General features: G+C 39.7%; 1 protein-coding gene across 2 annotated transcripts; it reads left to right on the top strand.

Moving 5' to 3' along the window:
• Positions 1 to 115: 115 nt before the first annotated feature.
• On the top strand, positions 116 to 3,500 carry LOC111898848 (alpha-glucan water dikinase 2). Of its 2 annotated transcripts, none has more exons than XM_023894730.3 (14): positions 116 to 251; positions 542 to 651; positions 723 to 801; positions 884 to 975; positions 1,053 to 1,104; positions 1,185 to 1,267; positions 1,358 to 1,487; positions 1,581 to 1,706; positions 1,882 to 1,992; positions 2,198 to 2,296; positions 2,589 to 2,747; positions 2,868 to 2,960; positions 3,047 to 3,168; positions 3,236 to 3,500. In XM_023894730.3, the coding sequence occupies exons 1-14, from the start codon at positions 180 to 182 to the stop codon at positions 3,441 to 3,443; spliced, it is 1,536 nt and encodes a 511-aa protein (XP_023750498.1). In that variant the 5' UTR covers positions 116 to 179; the 3' UTR covers positions 3,444 to 3,500. The 2 variants fall into 2 exon arrangements, with proteins under 2 accessions (XP_023750498.1, XP_023750499.1); XM_023894731.2 differs by having other exon boundaries at positions 131 to 349.
• Positions 3,501 to 21,003: the final 17,503 nt, after the last annotated feature.

The raw sequence follows: 21,003 nt of genomic DNA, 5'->3' as shown, positions 1-21,003 counted from the left end.
ATTATTATTATTATTATTATGCTTTATTCTAAAATATTCCTGTCCTCTAGAATCATGGGGAATGTGAGTCTTTGCTTCAAAATTGAGTAATCTGGGAATATTTTCAACCTCATTATGGTTTGTAACATACTTCAGACTTCAGTTTTATCAGATTCTCAGGTGTTCAAAGATCAAACACTATGGCATCCTTGAAGTCTAGCAAACGTACTCAAGTTAAAATTTTTGAACTCCAAAATGAAATGATACTTCAGGTTAGTAGTAGTTCACATTTTTCATCACCCACATGAGCAATTCCAGTCTTAAGGTCAAATATGTTTTATTTTTCAAGCTCAAAATTGGCATAAACGAGGTAAAAACTAAAAAGGTTAACACCAACATTCATCTATGTGTATGTATCATCCAATATAACTTAGTGTACTTATCAATTGTTTCTTGAAGATATGAAAGAACTGTATGATTCTTGAAATGTAGAAGTTAAGCCTATTTGACCTCAGAAGTCAAAGTATACTTCTGATCTGGAAGCAATGTTTTTAATCGATAGGTTGATGTATCTGGATTTAAAAGTGGGCACAATGCAAAAGTGAAACTTCAGCTTCAAAACTGCTCACATCCATGGATTCTCCACTGGGGTTGCATTTCCAATGGAAACAAGTGATTGAAACCTTTTAAACTTCAAACCTTGTTGCTTTCTTATGTCATTTGGATTTTGATTTTTCTTGCAGAAAATGGTTTATTCCCTCTTTTATTCCTTCTGGGACAAGAGTTCATAAGAAAAGTGCTTTGCGAACCCCATTTATAAAGGTTTGTCCTTTAAATCATTGCCTTATTGTTTAAACTTGAAAGTGTACTTTTCTAGCTTCATTATTGAGTATTTCACTTGTAGGAGGGAGATGCATATGTTGTTAACATTGAGCTAAGGGATCCTAAGATACGTGCCATTGAATTTGTTCTAAAAGATACCAAACACGATAAATGGTTTATCTATTTTTTAAAAATTTATTGTATGTTAGTTTATTTATTGGTTCTGATGCACTGTAGTTTTGCCTTTATAGGTTGAAGATGAATGGAGTAAGCTTCCACATCAATTTACATGAACAAATCGATGCAAGTATCTTTTTCTTTTCAAACTCTACTTCATACTTTCATAGTATCTATAGATTATGATTTAAATTTCATTTTTTCAGGTTGAAGATTATGGTGCAAGAAGCTCTAAATGCTTACTGAATGAAATGTCTGATGAGGAGGTTGAAAAGCCATTAAGACACAGGTACATTCTATCTGTATCCCACAGGATTAACTTTTGAAGGAGCATGTTTCTTAATTACTCAAGATTTTAACATTTTCTTTTAATTGACAGACACCTCTGCAACTCTGTTTTCTTTCCAAAACTATCTACATCTTCCTCCACTTGGAAAGGACCCTCACAAAAGAACAACATTGTTAGCAATATGTATGCTATGTCACTTGAAGAAGCCTGCAATGAGATGGTATGCTTAATCTCTCGTTTGTGCAAAAGACGTGATTGCCCTTCTCATCCTCATGATAAAAAATAGAATGATATGGGCAGTGTGGTAACACAGGTTGGTGAAAAGTCAAACAGCATTAGATTCTTGAGTAACAAGATGCCAGCATGGATAAAATTTCCAGCATCAGTTGTCATTCCTTTTGGAGTATTTGAAAAGGTTCTATCAGAAGACATAAATAAGGTTTGCCATTTTTTTGTTCATGAAAAATTTTGTGTGTTTTTTCATCCTTGGCCTTTTCTACGAGTGAAATTAAGTATATGATTACAACAAGTTGATTCTTAGTATATCAGGTGTTTTGGTTACATATATCAGTCTCTTTTACTAAAGCTTATATTAACTGACCAATTTTTTTCAGGAATTAGCAACAAAAATTGCTTGTCTTTGTGAAGATGTAGATAGGGGAGACGTTTCAAAGCTTAAGATGATTCAAGAAACTATTTTGCAAATGAAAGCTCCTCGTAGAATGGTAATTTATCACTACTTGATTTTGAATTATATGTTAAATTTTCTCCTGAATGCTACTTTTTTTTCTAATAGTATAGTTACATGGTCATTATGAGTTTATATGTTCATATTCATTTCATGAGAAAGAATGTGATATTCCTATATTGAGATTTCTAACGTTAATTGCAACAAAATCTGAAAAAGCTCTGAATTTTGTAAATTTGTAGAGCATTGAAGTTAGGAAGAAAATGAAGAGTTCAAGAATACCATGGCCTCAAGGTCCTGCAGAAGATACATGGAATCAAATCTGGCAAGCAATGAAGAAGGTATATTTGATATTTCTCCCTCTCTTCCCAAAAAGTAGTTGCAGTTTGACTTTATGGTCAAACCTTTACCTATGAAATTTTAAATAAAAAACTGAATGGTTTTTACTGCAACAACTCTCCATGTTTTGTAATAAGAACATGAAATCATCATAAAAGTTTAGAACTTTATATTATTTTTATTGTTTTTGAATTTGAAATTTACTCTGTTGGATGTCTATCTATTATTTGGCAATTAATTTGACCAAAATAAGAAGACATTTTTAACGTTTGCTATATTACCCATTATCTCCAGGTTTGGGCTTCTAAATGGAATGAAAGAGCACATAAAAACAAGAATCATGATACATTATGTATTGGTATTTTGATTCAAGAACATGTTAGAGCTGATTATGCCTTTGTCACTTACACAAATCATCCTGTGTCTCATGACTCCTCACAGATATACACAGAGGTAAGTCTCATATTTATGGCTGCTTTTGTTTAGGGCTATTTTCAGTTATGAGAATGAGGAGGGCATTAAGGTCTTTTACACCTTTGACATACTTTTGGTTTGGTGGCCTATTTGGAACAGATAGTCAAGGGCTCAGTTGAAACATTAGTTGGTGCTTCTCAAGGGTGTGCCATGAGTTCTATTACTAAGAAATCAGAGCTTAAATCACCTATTGTAAGATCATATAGATTCATATATATCCCTATGAAAACTAGATTTCATTTTCATGAGTCATGACTATTTTGTAATCTGACTTTCAGGTTACTTGTTACCCAAGCAAGTCCACTGGATTATATGCAAAAAACAAGAGGTCAATCATCTTTAGGCCGGATTTCATATCTGAAGACACAAACAGATATGCATGTCATGGTATATATGACAGGTATGTAATATAAATATTTATATGAAATATGAGACAAGGTTGTGATTACAGCTAAAATGTTTTGCAGTGTATCAATGGAAAACAAGGAAGAAGTTGTGTTGGTCTACTCAAGAGACCCAATGGTGGTTGATCTACATTTTCAAGCCTCGATTCACTCAAAGATTGCAGAAGCTGCAAAGATTATAGAAGACTTATACAAATGTCCCCAAGATATTGAAGGAGTAGTGCAAGATGGACAAGTGTATGTGATTCAATGCAAGCCTTTAAGTCTTTAGAACTCAACTTGTGTAAAACATGTCCCGAAATAAATATAAAGTTTACTTGTTTGGCTATGTAGGGTTTGGAGTTGTTTGTCATTTTTTATAGAATAAAAAAGTGAAAGAGACCAAAAGACCTTTGTTTCTTTAGGCCCCATTTTACTATGTAGAACATGACAACGACACGCATTTCGTTTTGTCCAATTTTCGAACATATTTGATATGACAATTAATTTGACTATTTAATTGTGATCATATACATCTATTATAATAAAGTAATCATGTTTATCCTACATAAAGTTTTTAAAGTGTGTTGCTATTTTGTATAAAATGACAAACGTATAGCACATAATATAATATAATTAAAATGTAATATAATTAAAAGTGGGCAAGTATATGTTATTAAAGAATTATGCCGTTAACTTTAAATAATGACTCTTGTGTTTAGTTGTTAAAAATAATGTAATTATTTATACCATAAGATAGATAAATATTAAAAACACATCATCTCAATAGTTTTATTTGTGTGTTGCACATACAAAATAAAAAAAAATTTATTTTTAGAATTATATATATATATATATATATATATATATATATATATTAAAGCGCATGGGAACTTTTAACAGTACAGTTTAGATTTTTAGATTTATGTCACCACTTTTTGGGGCTTCACAGTTTAATCCCTTAAGTTTTTACAACTACAATCTCCACCCACAAAAGTATTTTCAATTGTCAATTTGGTCCCTTTCTTTTCCAATGTTGTTCTATTTCCATACTTTTTCCAACATTGTTTCATTTCGATACTTTTTTTACACATAATACACATTTGGCCCTTCCTTGGTAAATGGATAATCAACCTTACTATACACTCTTGGATTTCGTAGTTACATATTTTTTAGAAACAGCACTTTTTGTGCCACTTTTTTTAGAAAACTTTAAATTATTTCTAACCATTTTTTAAAAAACTTTAAATTATTTCTAACCCATGCGAACTCTTTCCTAGCCTTAATTACTTTTAACTATTATTATGGTTAAAAAAATTCAAATACACCTCTTTTAAAAACATAACATCTCAACGATATATGTTAGTAGCTTGCATGTGAAATTTTCTTTTACTTAATATTAATTTTAATCATCGTTAAGGTTAATTATTTTAAATATAACTTATATGAACATTTTTTTTATATTTGATCATAATTATTATTTCAAATATCATTCACTTTTTTTAAGGTAACATAATGTAAGTTTTTAATTTTACGTTATTTATAATTGTTGTTATTTTTAACTGTTAGCCGTATAATGTATATGATCACCTCGTCTCTCTCTCTCTCTCTCTCTCTCTCTCTCTCTCTCTCTCTCTCTATATATATATATATATATATATATATATAGAGAGAGAGAGAGAGAGAGAGAGGTTCAGGTGTTTAAACTAATTATTGTGTTATTGTATGCATGATTATGGACCAATAAAAATTTAATAGAAAAATCAATAATTAAATAAATCAATAAGGGTAACTAGGTAATTTGAGAAATAACTTCCACAAATACTCCCTATAATTTTGCTAGTTACATTGATTTTAACCTAATTCCCCCATTTTATATACAGCCTACGACCATCCAATCGGCTAAAGACTCCTTCACGCCGACCATCCAAGTAATCAGAAGCACCTCCATTGTTTCTTGACCAATTCGAAGGAGTAGGGTGAAGAATGAAGGCGAAATTGACGACGATGATGAAGACCTTAGCTTTCTTGAAGAACCAGAAGATGGAACCACATCGACAGACCCCCTTATCGACCCAGATCTTCCCGATTTTGACGAATTCTCCAGAGACGAAGACGATTTCGAAAACTACAACTACGAAGACGACGATTTTGAAGTACCCTCGCACGATTACAAGGACGAATCTGTATCTATTCTCGGTAAGTATTGAGTTATAGGGATTTTAATTTTCTCAAATTTTAAGCGGTTTTACGGACCCATCGATCAGGGAGCTCTTGGTCTCCATCGCCTGCATTGTCAGAGAAACTGCAGGTTTGTAACATCCCAAAATTCAAGCCCAAAAATTCCATTTTTATTAATTAATTCATAAAACATTCATTAGAAAATATTATATAAACACGTCATCTCAAAACCAAGTATCATATTTGAAACCCACAACCATGAACAAATGTCATATCAGAGTACAATCCCAGAAAACACCGTGCGGAAAATCATATGTGTGTGTGATGTCATGCTACGCCGCCGGCTCCTTCCCCTTAGATGAAGAGGTACCTAAAACCAATAACTGAAACCGTAAGCACAAAGCTTAGTGAGTTCCCCCATCATACCACATACCATACAGTGTCATCAGTATTTTTCAACCGGTAATCATCATTGGTATCTTTCAACCGGTAATCGTCATCGACATCTTTCAACCGGTAACTGGGGACTATTCCACCCCCTACCACTAACATACAATAACAAGATATAATCATACAGTCAGGCATATTCGGGTACCGACCTACCCCTCGGTTCTAAGGACCACTATCAGGGAAACTATCTCTATCACATAACATATCATACAGATATAACTCATAACCAAACGCATACCAGACCAAGATAAATTATCACAAAGACAATTATCTTCTAAATACTCCTCAATGGTGGGCCGGCATTATGGCCTTAGACCCACCCCTACTGGAAGATAACTCACCTCGTAGCTGTTGAACTGTGCGGGAATCCTCTAATTGCTGCCGCTGCTGCTCCGGAAATCCTCTGGCTATAATTCCCACAAAACACTTAGTCAGAAACTGACATCCACCCTTAGGGTAAAATGACCATTTTACCCCTTGACCAAGTCAAAGTCAAAGTCAACTTCCAGTTGACCTGACTCGCCGAGTTGGCTCGCCAACTCGCGGAGTCCCTATCCTTCCATCGGACCTCATACCCGTCTCTACTCGTCGAGTTAGGCGATGACTTGACGAGTTTTCCTTCTAAATGAACATCGACTGAATCCACATCCGACCCGCCGAGTTGTATGAACAAATCATCGAGTTCATCATCAACTGACACTCATGTCCTGCCCTGACTCGCCGAGTTGTATGAACACCTCGTCGAGTTACTCTTCATCCTATGAACACGTTCTGTCCTCGACTCGCCAAGTACCATGAAGATTGTCTTGGACTCGCCGAGTTCGTTCATGCACTCGCCGAGTACCATGAATTCCCAGAACACTTTGCTTAGTCCAGAACGTTAGGTCACTCCCCGGGACTCCTAAAACCCTTCCACACTCAACTGGTCCTTATGACCCTCACTGATATGAGACCAAAACCCATGGACTCGCCGAGTCCAGGAATGGACTCGCCGAGTCAATCACATCCTTTACTAAGAACTTCGATTTCTGATGTACAACACTTAACTAAATGATAGATCCAGGCCCCTAAACTCGATCTAGCACGTAAAGTTACAATCTTTACGTGCATGCATGGGACATTGGAGCTTAAAAGGCTCCAAAATGGTTCTTTTGTTGCATGGGGCCTTCCTTGGTGCAAAAGCAACCTAGATCTGAATTGTGACTCATAAAAGGACATGATACAGAAGCCCAAACCCCCAACCATGTTTGCAAACATGGTTGGCCACCAAAAATGGCTTATAAAAGCCCTAAATCACCTCAAAGAGGGATCTAACAAATGAATGAGCAAGGTTCAGACTTTATACCTTCCAAAGACTGCAAATGATGAACCAAACTCGAGTCCTTCGGTCCCCTCTTGATCCTTCTATGCTCTTCCTTCTTCCTTGAGGTCAAAACTCACAATAATCACTCAAAAAACCTTAGATCTTCTAAAACACGGCTAGGGTTTGCTATAAGGAGTGTTTGGGAGCATAAAGGGGGAAAGGAGGCTGCATAAGGTCGTTTAAATAGGGTCCATCATCTCACTCACCGGCTCCCAAGTCCACTCTGACCCCTTCCGGTGCTGCCATTGCACCTTCACGAGTTCTACACTTTTGTTCCTCAGATCCTTCGACTTCCGGTCAAGGATCGCTACAGGCCGCTCGATGTAATTCAGGTTGCTATTAACCTGAATGTCCTCCAAGGGTACCACCATCGTATCGTCCACTAGGCACTTCCACAGCTGAGAGACGTGGAAAGTGTTGTGGATCTGACTGAGTTCGGCTGGTAGATCCAGCCGGTACGCCACCTTGGCCACCCGGGCTACAACCCTGAACGGTCCGATATACCTTGGGCCCAACTTGCCCCGCTTCCTGAATCGGATGACGCCCTTCCATGGCGACACCTTCAGGAGAACCATATCCCCGACCTGGAATTCCAGGTTTGATTGACGCTTATCAGCGTAACTTTTCTGCCAACTCTGAGCAGTCTGAAGCCTGCTCCGGACCTGCTGAATCTTCTCTGTCATCTTGAGCATTACTTCGGTGCTCCCCATGACTCTATGGCTAACCTCGCCCTAACATATCGAGGTCCTGCACCTCCTCCCATACAACATCTCGAAGGGAGAACGGTCGATACTCTCATGATAGCTGTTATTATACGAGAACTCCGCCAACGGGAGGTAGGTATCCCAACTACCTCCGAAATCTAAAACGCATGCCCGCAGCATATCCTCCAAAGTCTGGATGGTCCGCTCACTCTGGCCATCCATCTGCGGGTGAAAAGCGGTGCTAAAATGCAGACGAGTACCCAGCTCATCATGAAACTTCTTCCAAAACCTGGAAGTAAACCGCATGTCTCTGTCTGAAATCACCGAAACTGGCACTCTGTGCCGCGCCACCACCTCCCTGATATAGATATCGGCCAATTTCTCTGCCGAGATGCTCTCCTGAATCGGAATAAAGTGGGCGCTCTTGGTCAATCGATCCACGATGACCCATATCGAATCCATCCCCCGCGCGGTCCTAGGAAGCTTGGTGATAAAATCCATCATAATATCCTCCCATTTCCACAGCGGGATATCCAACGGTTGCATCTTGTCGTGTGGTCTCTGATGCTCAGCCTTGACCTTCCTGCAGGTCAAGCACCACTCCACGTACCATGCCACATCCCGCTTCATGCAGGGCCACCAGTAGTCCAGACGAAGATCCCAAGACATCTTCGTCGCCCCGGGATGAATGGAGAATCAGGATTTGTGTGCCTCCTCCATCAGGACCTGGGCCACGCCTCCATAATAAGGGACCCACACCCTACGGTGAAGAGTCAATAACCCTCGGCTATCATAGTCGAAGGAGGAAACTTGCCCCATAATTCGCTCACTCTTCCGATGTTCCTCCTTTATAGCCTCCTGCTGAGCCTCTCGGATCCGCTCCAAAAGCGGAGTCACCACTGTCATCCTTAGATAGATATCCCTGATCGGCGCTACCTTGCAAATAAGCGCATCGGCCACGACATTGGCCTTACCTGGATGGTAGAGGATTTCACAATCATAATCCTTCACCACATCAAGCCACCGACGCTGCCTCATATTCAAATTTGGTTGGTCCATGAGATACCTCAAACTCTTGTGGTCAGTGTAAATCGTACAGCAAACCCCATAGAGGTAATGACGCCAAATCTTGAGGGCGAACACAACAGCCCCCAACTTCAAATCATGCGTCGGGTAGTTCGCCTTGTGAGGCTTCAGCTGCCTCGACGCATAGGCGATGACATGCCCTCTCTGCATCAATACCGCTCCCAAACCTGCGATGGATGCATCGCAGTACACAACAAAATCCTCCATGCCCTCTGGCAGGGCTAAGATTGGCGCCTCGCACAATCTCTGTCTTAGTGTCTCGAATGCGGCCTGTTGCTCAGGCCCCCAGCGATACACCACCGACTTCTTAGTCAGTCGGGTAAGCGAAACTGCTATCTTGGAGAAGTCCTGAATGAATCTTCGATAGTAGCTTGCCAATCCTAGAAAGCTCTGAATCTCAAATGGAGACCTTGGAACCTACCAACTCATCACGACCTCTACCTTGGCCGGATCTACCGAAATCCCGTTCTGGTTGACAAGGTGCCTAAGAAACTGCACATCGCGCAACCAGAACTCACACTTGGAGAACTTAGCATACAAGTTCTCCCTCCTCAAAGTCTCAAGAACCTCCCGCAGATGCTCCTCATGCCACTCTCGCGTCTTGGAGTAAACCAAGATGTCATCAATAAATACTATCACAGACCGATCTAACATCGGTCTACACACGCGGTTCATGAGATCCATGAACGCGGTAGGAGCATTGGTGAGCCCGAAGGGCATCACCACAAACTCATAGTGGCCATAACGCGTCCGAAACGCAGTCTTCTGCACATCCTCCTCTCTGACCCTCATCTGATGATACCCTGAACGCAAATCAATCTTGGAGAACCAAGATGCTCCTTGCAGCTGGTCAAAGAGGTCATCAATCCTCGGGATTGGGTAGCGGTTCTTCATCGTTACCTTGCTCAGCTCCCGATAATCTATACACATCCGATGCGACCCGTCCTTCTTCCTCACAAACAGAATCGGGGATCCCCAGGGTGAATTGCTCGGTCTAATGAAACCCTTATCTAACAGCCCCTGCAGCTGTGTAGACAACTCCTACATCTTAGGAAGAGCCAACCGATACGGTGCCTTGGCTATCGGAGCCGCACCAGGAACTAGGTCGATCTTGAATTCCACCTGTCGTTCCAGAGGTATCCCAGGCAACTCCTTGGGGAATACGTCCGCAAACTCCCGTACCACAGGTACATTGTCCACCATCGCCCTACTCGTTTCCCGGGTATCCATAACATACGCGACATAACCTGCACAACCCTGCTGGAGATAGCGCCTACTCGCTGCTGAACATAAAGTTGGTCCTCGTTGTGGCCTCTCGCCCTGGATCACCAGCTCTTCCCCGCTTGGGGTCCTGACCCGCACCAACTGTTGCGTGCAGTCAATCACCGCCCCATTAGGGTTGAGCCAATCCATGCCTATAATCACCTTGTTCCCACGCAATGAAATGGGAACCAGGTCTACCAAGTAGCGCTCCTCAAATAACCTCAGCACACAATCTCGAAATACCATCGATGCCCGCACCGAATGGTCGTCGGCAATCTCTACCTCTAGAGGGAAATTCAACATGCCCGAAGACTCGGAAAATCTCTTGCTAAGCGCAAGATACACAAATGATCGGGTAGCGCTCGAGTCAAACAATACCAGAACTGGGATGCCGTGCACATGGAACGATCCTAAACAGAGCACATATCAATAACACATTCACAACAAAAAAAAATCATAGGGTCAGAATCATACCCATCACCACATCAGGTGCAGCGCGTGCCTCCTCGGCTGTCAGCTGAAATGCTCGGCTCCACACCACTGGAACCTTTGTCTTGACCTTCCGGCCATCTGTAACCCGCACCGTCGCTGAGACCAGCGCCGCTGCTGGCACTGCTGCTGACGCTGCTGTCAATCTCGGGCAATTGGCCCTTTTGTGGCCCCTCTGATTACAATGGAAGCAAATCAGGTCTGTCATCTGTACCGCAGGGGTGGGGGCAGTACAATCCCTGCCAAAATTCCCCACCTTACCACACTTATAGCAGCCCGAACCCGGCCCAGTGCGACAAGCTCCCTCGTGTGACCGACCGCATTTCCCACAGCGGTCCCATCCTGCCTGGCCTTTCGGCCTACCATCAGATCCCTTGGGCTTCTTCCCCGAAGCCCCAGTCGTCAGCCCCTCCATTGCCTTCCTCTCCTGGACGTGCTCCAGATCAATCTCCCTCTCCCTAGCCCTGACAATCATGGAATCCAAGGTAGGGGAAGCTGAAAAACTAACATGCTCCCGAATGTCAACTCGTAGCATGTCATGGAAGCGGGTCCTCCTCATATCCTCATCACCCGCATACTGGGGCACCAACAATGCCCTCTCCCGGAACTTGGCGGTGCTCTCCACCACAGTGTCCGTAGTCTGCCTCATATCCAAAAACTCCCTGGCCAGCCGCTGAAGCTCCACAGCTGGCGCAAACTCCGCCCTAAATCTGGTCACAAAGTCCGACCAAGTCATAGCCTCAATGGCGAGGCTCCCAATGAGTCACCAACAGACTCCCACCAATCCCTAGCCCTGTCTCGCAAGCATCCTGTTGCATATCTCACCTTCGACCCCTCTGGGCAGAAGCTCGTCAGCTGCGCAGACTTAATGTCTGTGATCCATCTCCTAGCAGCAATGGGGTCCTTCACCCCATGGAAATCCGGCACACCACTTCCACGAAAATCCTTAAGGGACAGTGTGCACGTACCCACCTGACCAGACGCCATATCACTCCCGAATGACCAGAGACGATCCTCCATCACCTCAACAATCCCCTCCTTGATCGACCCGAAGATAATAGGGGTTGACTCAAGGATGCCTCTCGTGATCTCAAACGCGATGAACTCGCGTATCCCGTCATCAACCTGCTCGGATCCCGAACCCGAGCCTGATCCTGACCCTGATCTGGAACCTCCTGCTCCAAGTCGTGTGGTCACCATACTAAAACTACATGCATAAAGGTCAGGATCATACATATACTCGAGAGATCTAACACAATCTCCAAGATTCCCGATTTCATCTAGGCCCTCCTTGATTCGAGAACGGGTCCTCTGCTTTCAGTAGTACGGGCCCATACTACCTTCCACATCTACCCATGCTTTCCTCAAGGATTGCTTCGACTTCACCAGGTCCCTTTTTACCGATACCTCTTTCCACTAACCTCATCCTAGGCTTCCCTAGGGCACTCTCCGACCTACTCTCCGCCATCAGTTGCACAGGAGCCCCTACCATTTCCCCCTAACTAACTTGCAGGTACTGTTACATATCTGCTCCTTAGTTAGTTGGAAATACCCAGACCCTCATAGCACAAAGCAAGCAGCATTCGTGCATCGAGTAACCAAACCAGGCATAACCTATACAGGCCATCCTACTGCTGACTAAACGGTCCTAACATACAGCTCATACAATAGGCATATTAGGCATCCTCCTAGATCCTTAGCCCTAACTAGCATGCAATTATCATAATCATATATCAGGCACAAAAGGCATCTTCCTACATCCTTAGTCCTATTCTAGCATGCGGTACTGAATCAAAGCCATAAAGCATAACATAACATGCATGGGTATCTTGGGGAAAACTTACTTGAGCCCAACCGGTCGCATGCATCACACACCTTGTCTTTTGTAAAATCCTTCCGTTTAGATTTTTAGAAAACCATTTTATTGCAAAAGTCTTTTAGCCCCTTAGTTTGAGTCCAGACACTCCTGAGGGCGTGTCTGAATCCCTCAAACCAAGGCTCTGATACCAACTTGTAACATCCCAAAATTCAAGCCCAAAAATTTCATTTTTGATTAATTAATTCATAAAACATTCATTAGAAAGTATTGTATAAACACGACATCTCAAAACCAAGTATCATATTTGAAACCCACAACCACGAACAAATGTCATATCAGAGTACAATCCCAGAAAACACCATGCTGAAAAATCATATGTGTGTGTGTTGCCATGCTACGCCGCCGGCTCCTTCCCCTTAGACGAAGAGGTATCTGAAACCAAAAAGTGAAACCGTAAGCACAAAGCTTAGTGATTTCCCCCATCATACCACATACCATACAATACCATCGGTATCTTTCAACCGGTAATCATCATTGGTATCTTTCAACCGGTAATCGTCATCGGTATCTTTCAACCGGTAATCATCATCGATTTCTTTCAACCGGTAATTGTCATCGGCATCTTTCAACCAGTAACTAGGGACTATTCCACCCCTACCACTAACATACAATAACAAGATATAATCATACAGTCATGCATATTCGGGTACTGACCTACCCCTCGGTTCTAAGGACCACTATCAGGGAAACTATCCCTATCACGTAACATATCATACAAATATAACTTATAACCAAACACATACCAGACCAAGATTAATTATCACAAAGACAATTATCTTCTAAATACTCCTCAATGGTGGGTCGGCATTGTGGCCTTAGACCCACCCCTACTGGAAGGTAACTCACCTCGTAGTTGTGGAACTGTGCGGGAATCCTCTGATTGCTGCCGCTGCTACTCTGGAAATCCTCCGGCTATAATTCCCACAAAACACTTAGTCAGAAACTGACATCTACCCTTAGGGTAAAATGACCATTTTACCCCTTGACCAAGTCAAAGTCAAAGTCAACTTCTAGTTAACCTGACTCGTCGAGTTGGCTCGCCAACTCGCAGAGTCCCTATCCTTCCATCGGACCTCATACCCGTCTCTACTCGTCGAGTTAGGCGATGACTTGATGAGTTTTCCTTCTAAATGAACACCGACTAAATCCACATCCGACCCGCCGAGTTGTATGAACAAATCGTCGAGTTCATCATCAACTGACACTAATGTCCTGCCCTGACTCGCCGAGTTGTATGAACAACTCGTCGAGTTACTCTTCATCCTATGAACACGTTCTGTCCTTGACTCGCCGAGTTGATGAACAACTCGCCGAGTACCATGAAGATTGTCTTGGACTCGCCGAGTTCGTTCATGCACTCGCCGAGTACCATGAATTCCCATAACACTTTGCTTAGTCCAGAATGTTGGGTCACTCCCCGGGACTCCTAAAACCCTTCCACACTCAACTGGTCCTTATGACCCTCACTGATATGGGACCAAAACCCTTGGACTCGCCGAGTTAATCACATCCTTTACTAAGAACTTTGATTTCTGATGTACAACACTTAACTAAATGATAGATCCAGACCCCTAAACTCGATCTAGCACGTAAAGTTACAACCTTTACGTGCATGCATGGGGCATTAGAGCTTAAAAGGCTCTAAAATGGTTCTTTTGTTGCTCCGGGCCTTCCTTGGTGCAAAAGCAACCTAGATCTGACTTGTGACTCATAAAAGGACATGATACAGAAGCCCAAACCCCCAAACATGTTTGCAAACATGGTTGGCCACCAAAAATGGCTTATAAAAGCCATAAATCACCTCAAAGAGGGATCTAACAAATGAATGAGCAAGGTTCAGACTTTATACCTTCCAAAGACTGCAAATGATGAACCAAACTCGAATCCTTCAGTCCCCTCTTGATCCTTCTATGCTCCTCCTTCTTCTTTGAGGTCAAAACTCACAAGAATCGCTCAAAAAACCTTAGATCTTCTAAAAAAGGCTAGGGTTTGCTATGAGGAGTGTTTGGGAGCATAAAGGGGGAAAGGAGGTTGCATAAGGTCGTTTAAATAGGGTGCAAACCCCTGGATTAGGGTTTTTGTCCAAACAGCGGCTACTCGTCGAGTCCGGGACCCGACTCGCCGAGTCCGCAGCTCAAACCCCGCGCCTCATCCCGCTTCTACTCGCGAAGTCAGTCCTTCGACTCGCCGAGTCCAAGGCTAAAATGCAAAAATAAATGAAGATTTAATAACAAAATACATTGTAACATCTGGAATTTCAGGTATTATATTTATTCTTTTTATTTTGAGTTTTGTGGAAGAACTCGGCGAGTTGGTGCGAAGACTCGCTGAGCAGAGACGCAATTTCTCACTCGGATTAATGACCGGACTCGACGAGTCACATTGGTGGAGTCGGCGAGCTGCGCTGTTTAATGAAACCCTAATTTCTCGGGTTTGGGGCCTATTTAAAGGGCCTTATGGCCGTCATTTGTGCTCACCAGTCCCCAGAGTGAAATCCTAGTGAGCTTGAGCGTTTGGAGTGAGATAAGGAGCCATTGTTGACCTTGGAGGTGTTATCTAGCAAGGGAAAGGAAGCAATAGCCAAGGGGAAACAAGAGGATCAACTTCCTGAAGATCTGAGGTCAAGAACATCACGTTTAAGGTACTATTTTCGAACCATTCTCTGTTATGGTGATGTTCATGTTGATTTAGGGCTTATTGAGCCCTTTTGTGGCTAGATCTAGTGCTTCCTTGGTCCCTTAAGCGAGTTAGGTTATGGATCTGGACCCTTGGAGGTCCAGAGTGTCCCTTTGTCCAAGCTTTTTATGAATCCATGGAGGTTTTGGATTGGGGTCTTTGTGCTTGAGGTCAAAACACCATTTATGAGTCATTAGGTGTGTTATGAGCGCCAAGACATGAACTTTACGTGATGAATAAGCTTGGAAGGACTGGATCTATGAGTTAGTGAAGCAGATCTGACCTCAGAAGGTCGTTTGGGGTTATGAATGGAATGCACTCGTCGAGTCTATTTCCAGACTCGACGAGTTTGTGCGGGTTGTTCAGTGATTTCGAACCAGGGTTTGAGTAACCGAGTTGGGTGAGTGACTCGGTGAGTCGGAAGGGACTCAGTGGAATCGGGTCCCCGTAGAGACTCGGCGAGTCCATGCCAGACTCGGCGAGTTGAGTTGACCGTTGACCATTGACCAGAGTTGACCAGTGTTGACTTGATAGGGTTAGTCAACCTTAGTTGGGAAAGTGTTAATTAGAGATGTATTGTGTTATAGGAGGACTATAGCTCGGGAGATCGAGCACTAGTGATTTCAGCGATTTGCGAGTTATCGAGATACACGAGGTGAGTCTTCTCACTATACTTTACCTTGAGTAGGTAATCAGAGTTATGTGACAGAGTATTTGTATGCTATATGTATGTTATGTGTTGTACTGGATTATTTCTATGTGATTTATGATGTGCATGTTTATAGAGTTGGAACTGGAAGGTTTACAGAGTTAGAACCAGAGGGTTCACAGAGTAGGGTCCACGGACCCACAGAGTTATAGCCTCAAGTGGCTAATATGTGCTATGTGTGGTATTTTGGGGAACTCACCAAGCTTTGTGTTTACAGTGTTTGGTGTTATTTGTTTCAGGTACTAGTGATGACCGCGGGAAGGCGCCGGCCTGATCAGTACACACACGGGATTTTTATGTTATGAGATCTTGGGATTTTTATATGTTATAGATTTGAGTTTCAAACACTGATGTTTTTATGAATACTAAATGAATTATGCTTTTATAAAATGCGAAAAATTGTTTTGAAAGTTACGGTGTTACAAACATACTAAGAACCAGGTGCTACAAGGTTGATCAAGTAGATAATAAGGTTTTATCTGGCAAAGAGGATGAACATGGAGGTGTTATTTTGGAAATCTCTACAGAACCCATCGATCCACTTGTGTTTACTTCTTTGCTTAAAGCTTCAATGCTGCATTTGAAACAACAGGTCCTTTTTACTTGTTTCTTTTTTTCTTTCCCTATGATATTAGGGAATACATGTGCATTGATCTTTGTTTTTGCAGTTACTTTACACAAATATGTATTGTGTATAGGGTAAAAGGGGTATTTGGATCAAATTACGAGTTGTGCTTGTAAATCTCATTGAACCCGTGGTTAAAGTAAGTTTTTGTTTACATTTATATCATTATAACCTTCTTAGATGCTTTCTTTTTATAAATATGCTCCTTCCATCCTTTTTAAACAATATTATCCAGACAACACATGGTTCTTTTCTATACAGAATGAAAACAAGACTAAATGACTACTTTACCCTTATATTGGGTAACACAAATTTCACCAATTTCAATATGTTGCAGGAAGGGTTTTATTTTCATCATGCGGAACCAAAACACTTGATGCTCGTTAATTGGATTCCTGAAACTACAAAATACATTGCCAGCGGGATGGTGGTGTTTCATTTTGATTGGGTATGTTTCTTTTGATTGGGTTTTACAAGTTAAATAGATAAAAAAAAAATCAATTATCTTGATGATCTTATTGTATAGTTGTGAATTTTAATAGATATGGAGTACATTGTGATCTAAGGGAAAGAAAACATAAACGTGTGGTACAATTCTTGAGATTGACATGAAGAAGATAAAAAGAATCATGAATTCCAATTTTGTTGGAATGGAATCATGAATTCCAATTCTGTTGGAATCTAAACTACAATTTGGTTTTGTTTTGACATAAGTTGATGCTTGAAGAACGGACCGCAAATTTGAAAGTGATTCTAAGCATTCTCATAGAATATTATTATTCTTACATGATTTGATTCATGACAATTATTTTTGTTAAAAGTCTATTTTCATTGATGATCAAGGAAAGAGCTATTATTCTGATAGAATAATCTACAATAGAATGATAAGAGTACATGTAATAATATATTCTGCTAGAATATTCAGATCGAATAATATATATATTTTTATTTGTTATTAGTGAGTATTTCATTGTCATAGACTATTATATAAAGTTTTTACTTTTTTAAGAATGTAATGTAAAATTTGAAGTTGTATCCAAAAATGTGTTATTAGTCGGTGTTGACATTCTCATAGAATATCATTGTAATAGAAATATGTATCCTGAAATTCGTAGAGAATATGATTATAACATAATAAAATCGAGTTTAATTATAAAAATTACGTTATAATTAAAATTAAAGTAATTTAAAAAGTTAGAATTTTAAAATCAAGAGAGTTAATTATCCCAAAAAATATGGAATTTTCCTTTTTTAAATTTACCTCAATTGTCTAAAATACCCTTAGAATGAAATTAGATGGTATTTTTCAATTATCTTTAATTTAATAATATATATTAATCACTTTCTTAAATTAAGTAAAATGATTGGCACATATTTATGCATACAATAACATAATAATTAGTTTAAATAGAATAACCTAAGCCTATATATATACATACATACATACACACACATATATATATATATATATATATAGTAAGGTTCAAATGTTTCTAGCAACTATTGTGTGCATGTATGCACCAATGAGAATTTAGCAAATAATTAAATAATTTATTAAATAGATAAAGGTATAATAGTAATGTTAGCTAATTTTAATTATAGTAAATCTTCAAAACATTTAATATCCCTTCAAACTAGGAAATCAGTTTTAAAACCCTACAAAATATTGACCTCTCGTCTATTTCATCATCATCGACCGTATCATCACGCACAAACATCTCGTCACCGGTTCTCATCGCCACCCACCTTCTTCAACTAGTCGTCTTCTTCATCTTTTTACATGGAACTTGTTACACTCCTTAATCCTTCGACCAAACCCAATCCCATTACTGATGTTCTTGCTAATTTTGGTTCTAAATACGAACCTTGTACTGTGCATCGACGATATCACATGCAAAATCCTTACCAGCACCTTACCTGATTTCAATGCCTGATGTGGACGAGTGCAACGAGACTGGAGGTCGTCAATTGTAGCGCTGATGGAGATCAAAATTGTATACGACATCCATTGAGAACAGGTTCATTGAGAAATTGACAAGGGGGAGCCATTCGAAATTGAGCAATGTAGATTGAATGTAAAAAAAATTAGGGTTTGTGCCTTTTTTGCGATGGAGACGTCTAGTGGCCAGAAACGTTTATCATCTTATTTCTCAATTGAAATAGTTAGAAGTTTGATTCAGGCTCCAAATATGACAATCGTTAGGTAACTCTTATCATCTGTTTTCTTGAATTGTTATTTTGGTTCAAGCAAGTTTTGTACTTTTTTCTCCATTAGATTTTGAAGTAGTATACCTGGAGATGGAGGCTGATGCTAAAGATTCTGAAGATGAAGCAGGAGGCATTTTAACTACAGTTGTATATTCTTGATAATACAAATTCTTTAAGAATGTTCAAAACCATTATGCAAGAATAGTTTATTCTGTAAGAATATTACTGTTGTGTTCTGATAGAATTGTAGTTAATTATTTGTATGTTTAATGTGCAGTTGTTACAAGTGTATCACTACAAATTACTTGGTAATGAATTTCTGATAGAAATTGCTTGAAGAATGGATTGAAGACCAGATGGGAAAGGCTTGAAGAATGAATTAAAGAATGATCACACTCATTGTTTAAGAATGTTATTATTTTTTAAGAATTATACTTGTTATTCTTTCAGAATGTTTGTTATTATTCAATGAATCACAATCATACAATATAATTATTTGGTATATTATTAGTTCAAGAATCGATTTTGTGTATTATTTCATAATGTATTTACTAGTTTATGGTTGGCATTTTGTCATTCTGACTGAATAAAATCGAAAAATATATTTACTAGTTTATGGTTAAAATTCTATCATTCTAACACAATAAAATCAGATTTTTAATTTTAAATTAATTTTAAATATTCATATATTTAAAATAAAGGAATTAATTATCCCTAAAAATCCAAAAATTTCCTTTTTTAATATAGGTTAATTGACTAAAATGCCCTTATGCTCAAATTTGTGTGATTATATGGTACATGTTATCCTATTCTACTATCATAGACCCTCAGATCATGACTTTTGATTATATTCCATCCAATGGTTCATATTTGTGCATTCTGGCACACAATAGTTACTATAAACAAAATAATATAACCATATATATATATATATATATATATATATATATGACCATAATAATTATTTCAAATATCATTCGCTTTTGTATTTGGTACTCCATCTATGATCACCTATAACAAACCTACGAATCCGGAGTGGTCTAAAGTCGAATCTATCTTCATACAGTGGTTGTACGGTACTTTATCCCAGTGTCTTCTCAATTCCATTTTAAAAGTCGATTTTACTGCTTCTCAAGTATGGAAAGGTATTGAAGCGCTATTCAGAGACAATAAAGAAGCCAATAGAGCTTCATAATGAACTTATGAACATTGTCCTTGGAGACTCAATAATTATAGAATAGTGTATCATGATCAAGAATATATCCGAGTTGTCAACTATTGAAGTACCTGAACGAAATCTTGTCATTTACGCCATCAATAGTCTACCACTAAAGTTCGATCACATTACCACAATGATCTGCCATAAATCTTTGTTTCCAACATGGTTATAAATGTAATTCATGCTCACCATTGAAGAATAACGCATGCTACATAAGCAAAACCGCATCATTTAAGCCTTTCATCATGACCATGCCTCTGCATCCACTGTGCTCAAGGTGAATCATAACAACAATCAAGGTTCTAATTCTTCACGAGGGGGCGTAAACGGTGACCATAATGGTAGTTGGAACCACCTTGGTGGCGACAATGAGGGACGCTTCGGTGGTAGAGAAGGCGGCGGCCATGTAAAAACCTAAAATTTAGCAAAAAGTTGACTTTTAGTTAAATATCGACCAAAAGGGTAAAATGGTCAATTATGAGAGAGAGATAAGATTATGAAGTTATGACTTCATGAAAATGGACAATAAGAGTTTAAGTCACTTATAAGAGGTTAGATGAGTAAGTTCAAGAGAAATAATGCATGAGAAGATACATTTTGGCCAAAAGGGTAAAATTGATATATTTATGCTTTTTTAGCCAAGTGGGTGACTTAATAGATTAAGACGTGTATTAATTCATTGAGATATGACTTATCAAATGTATAAACTATGTTCCCACCTTTGTGTGGATATACATATCATAGAAAACGGGTAAGAAACAAAGAAGATATGAAGGTTAGAAGTTGGGACAAAAATGTCCTAAGGTTATAATGGTTGGGCTGCTGTCAAGCTAGAATCGCGATGAGTGAAGAAAGGGGTTCTGTAACATCCCAAAAATCATGATAAAAACTCTCATTTTTGTAAAACATTTCCACAAACCAAAATATATCCAACAATTGTTTCAAGACAAATCCATAAAATCAGAGTATCAAAAATCTCTCAAAACATATATAAGCAATA

The sequence above is a fragment of the Lactuca sativa genome, chromosome 6 (assembly GCF_002870075.4).
Source record: "Lactuca sativa cultivar Salinas chromosome 6, Lsat_Salinas_v11, whole genome shotgun sequence".
Classification (NCBI taxonomy): domain Eukaryota; kingdom Viridiplantae; phylum Streptophyta; class Magnoliopsida; order Asterales; family Asteraceae; genus Lactuca; species Lactuca sativa.
This window is presented reverse-complemented; position numbering and strand designations above follow the sequence as displayed.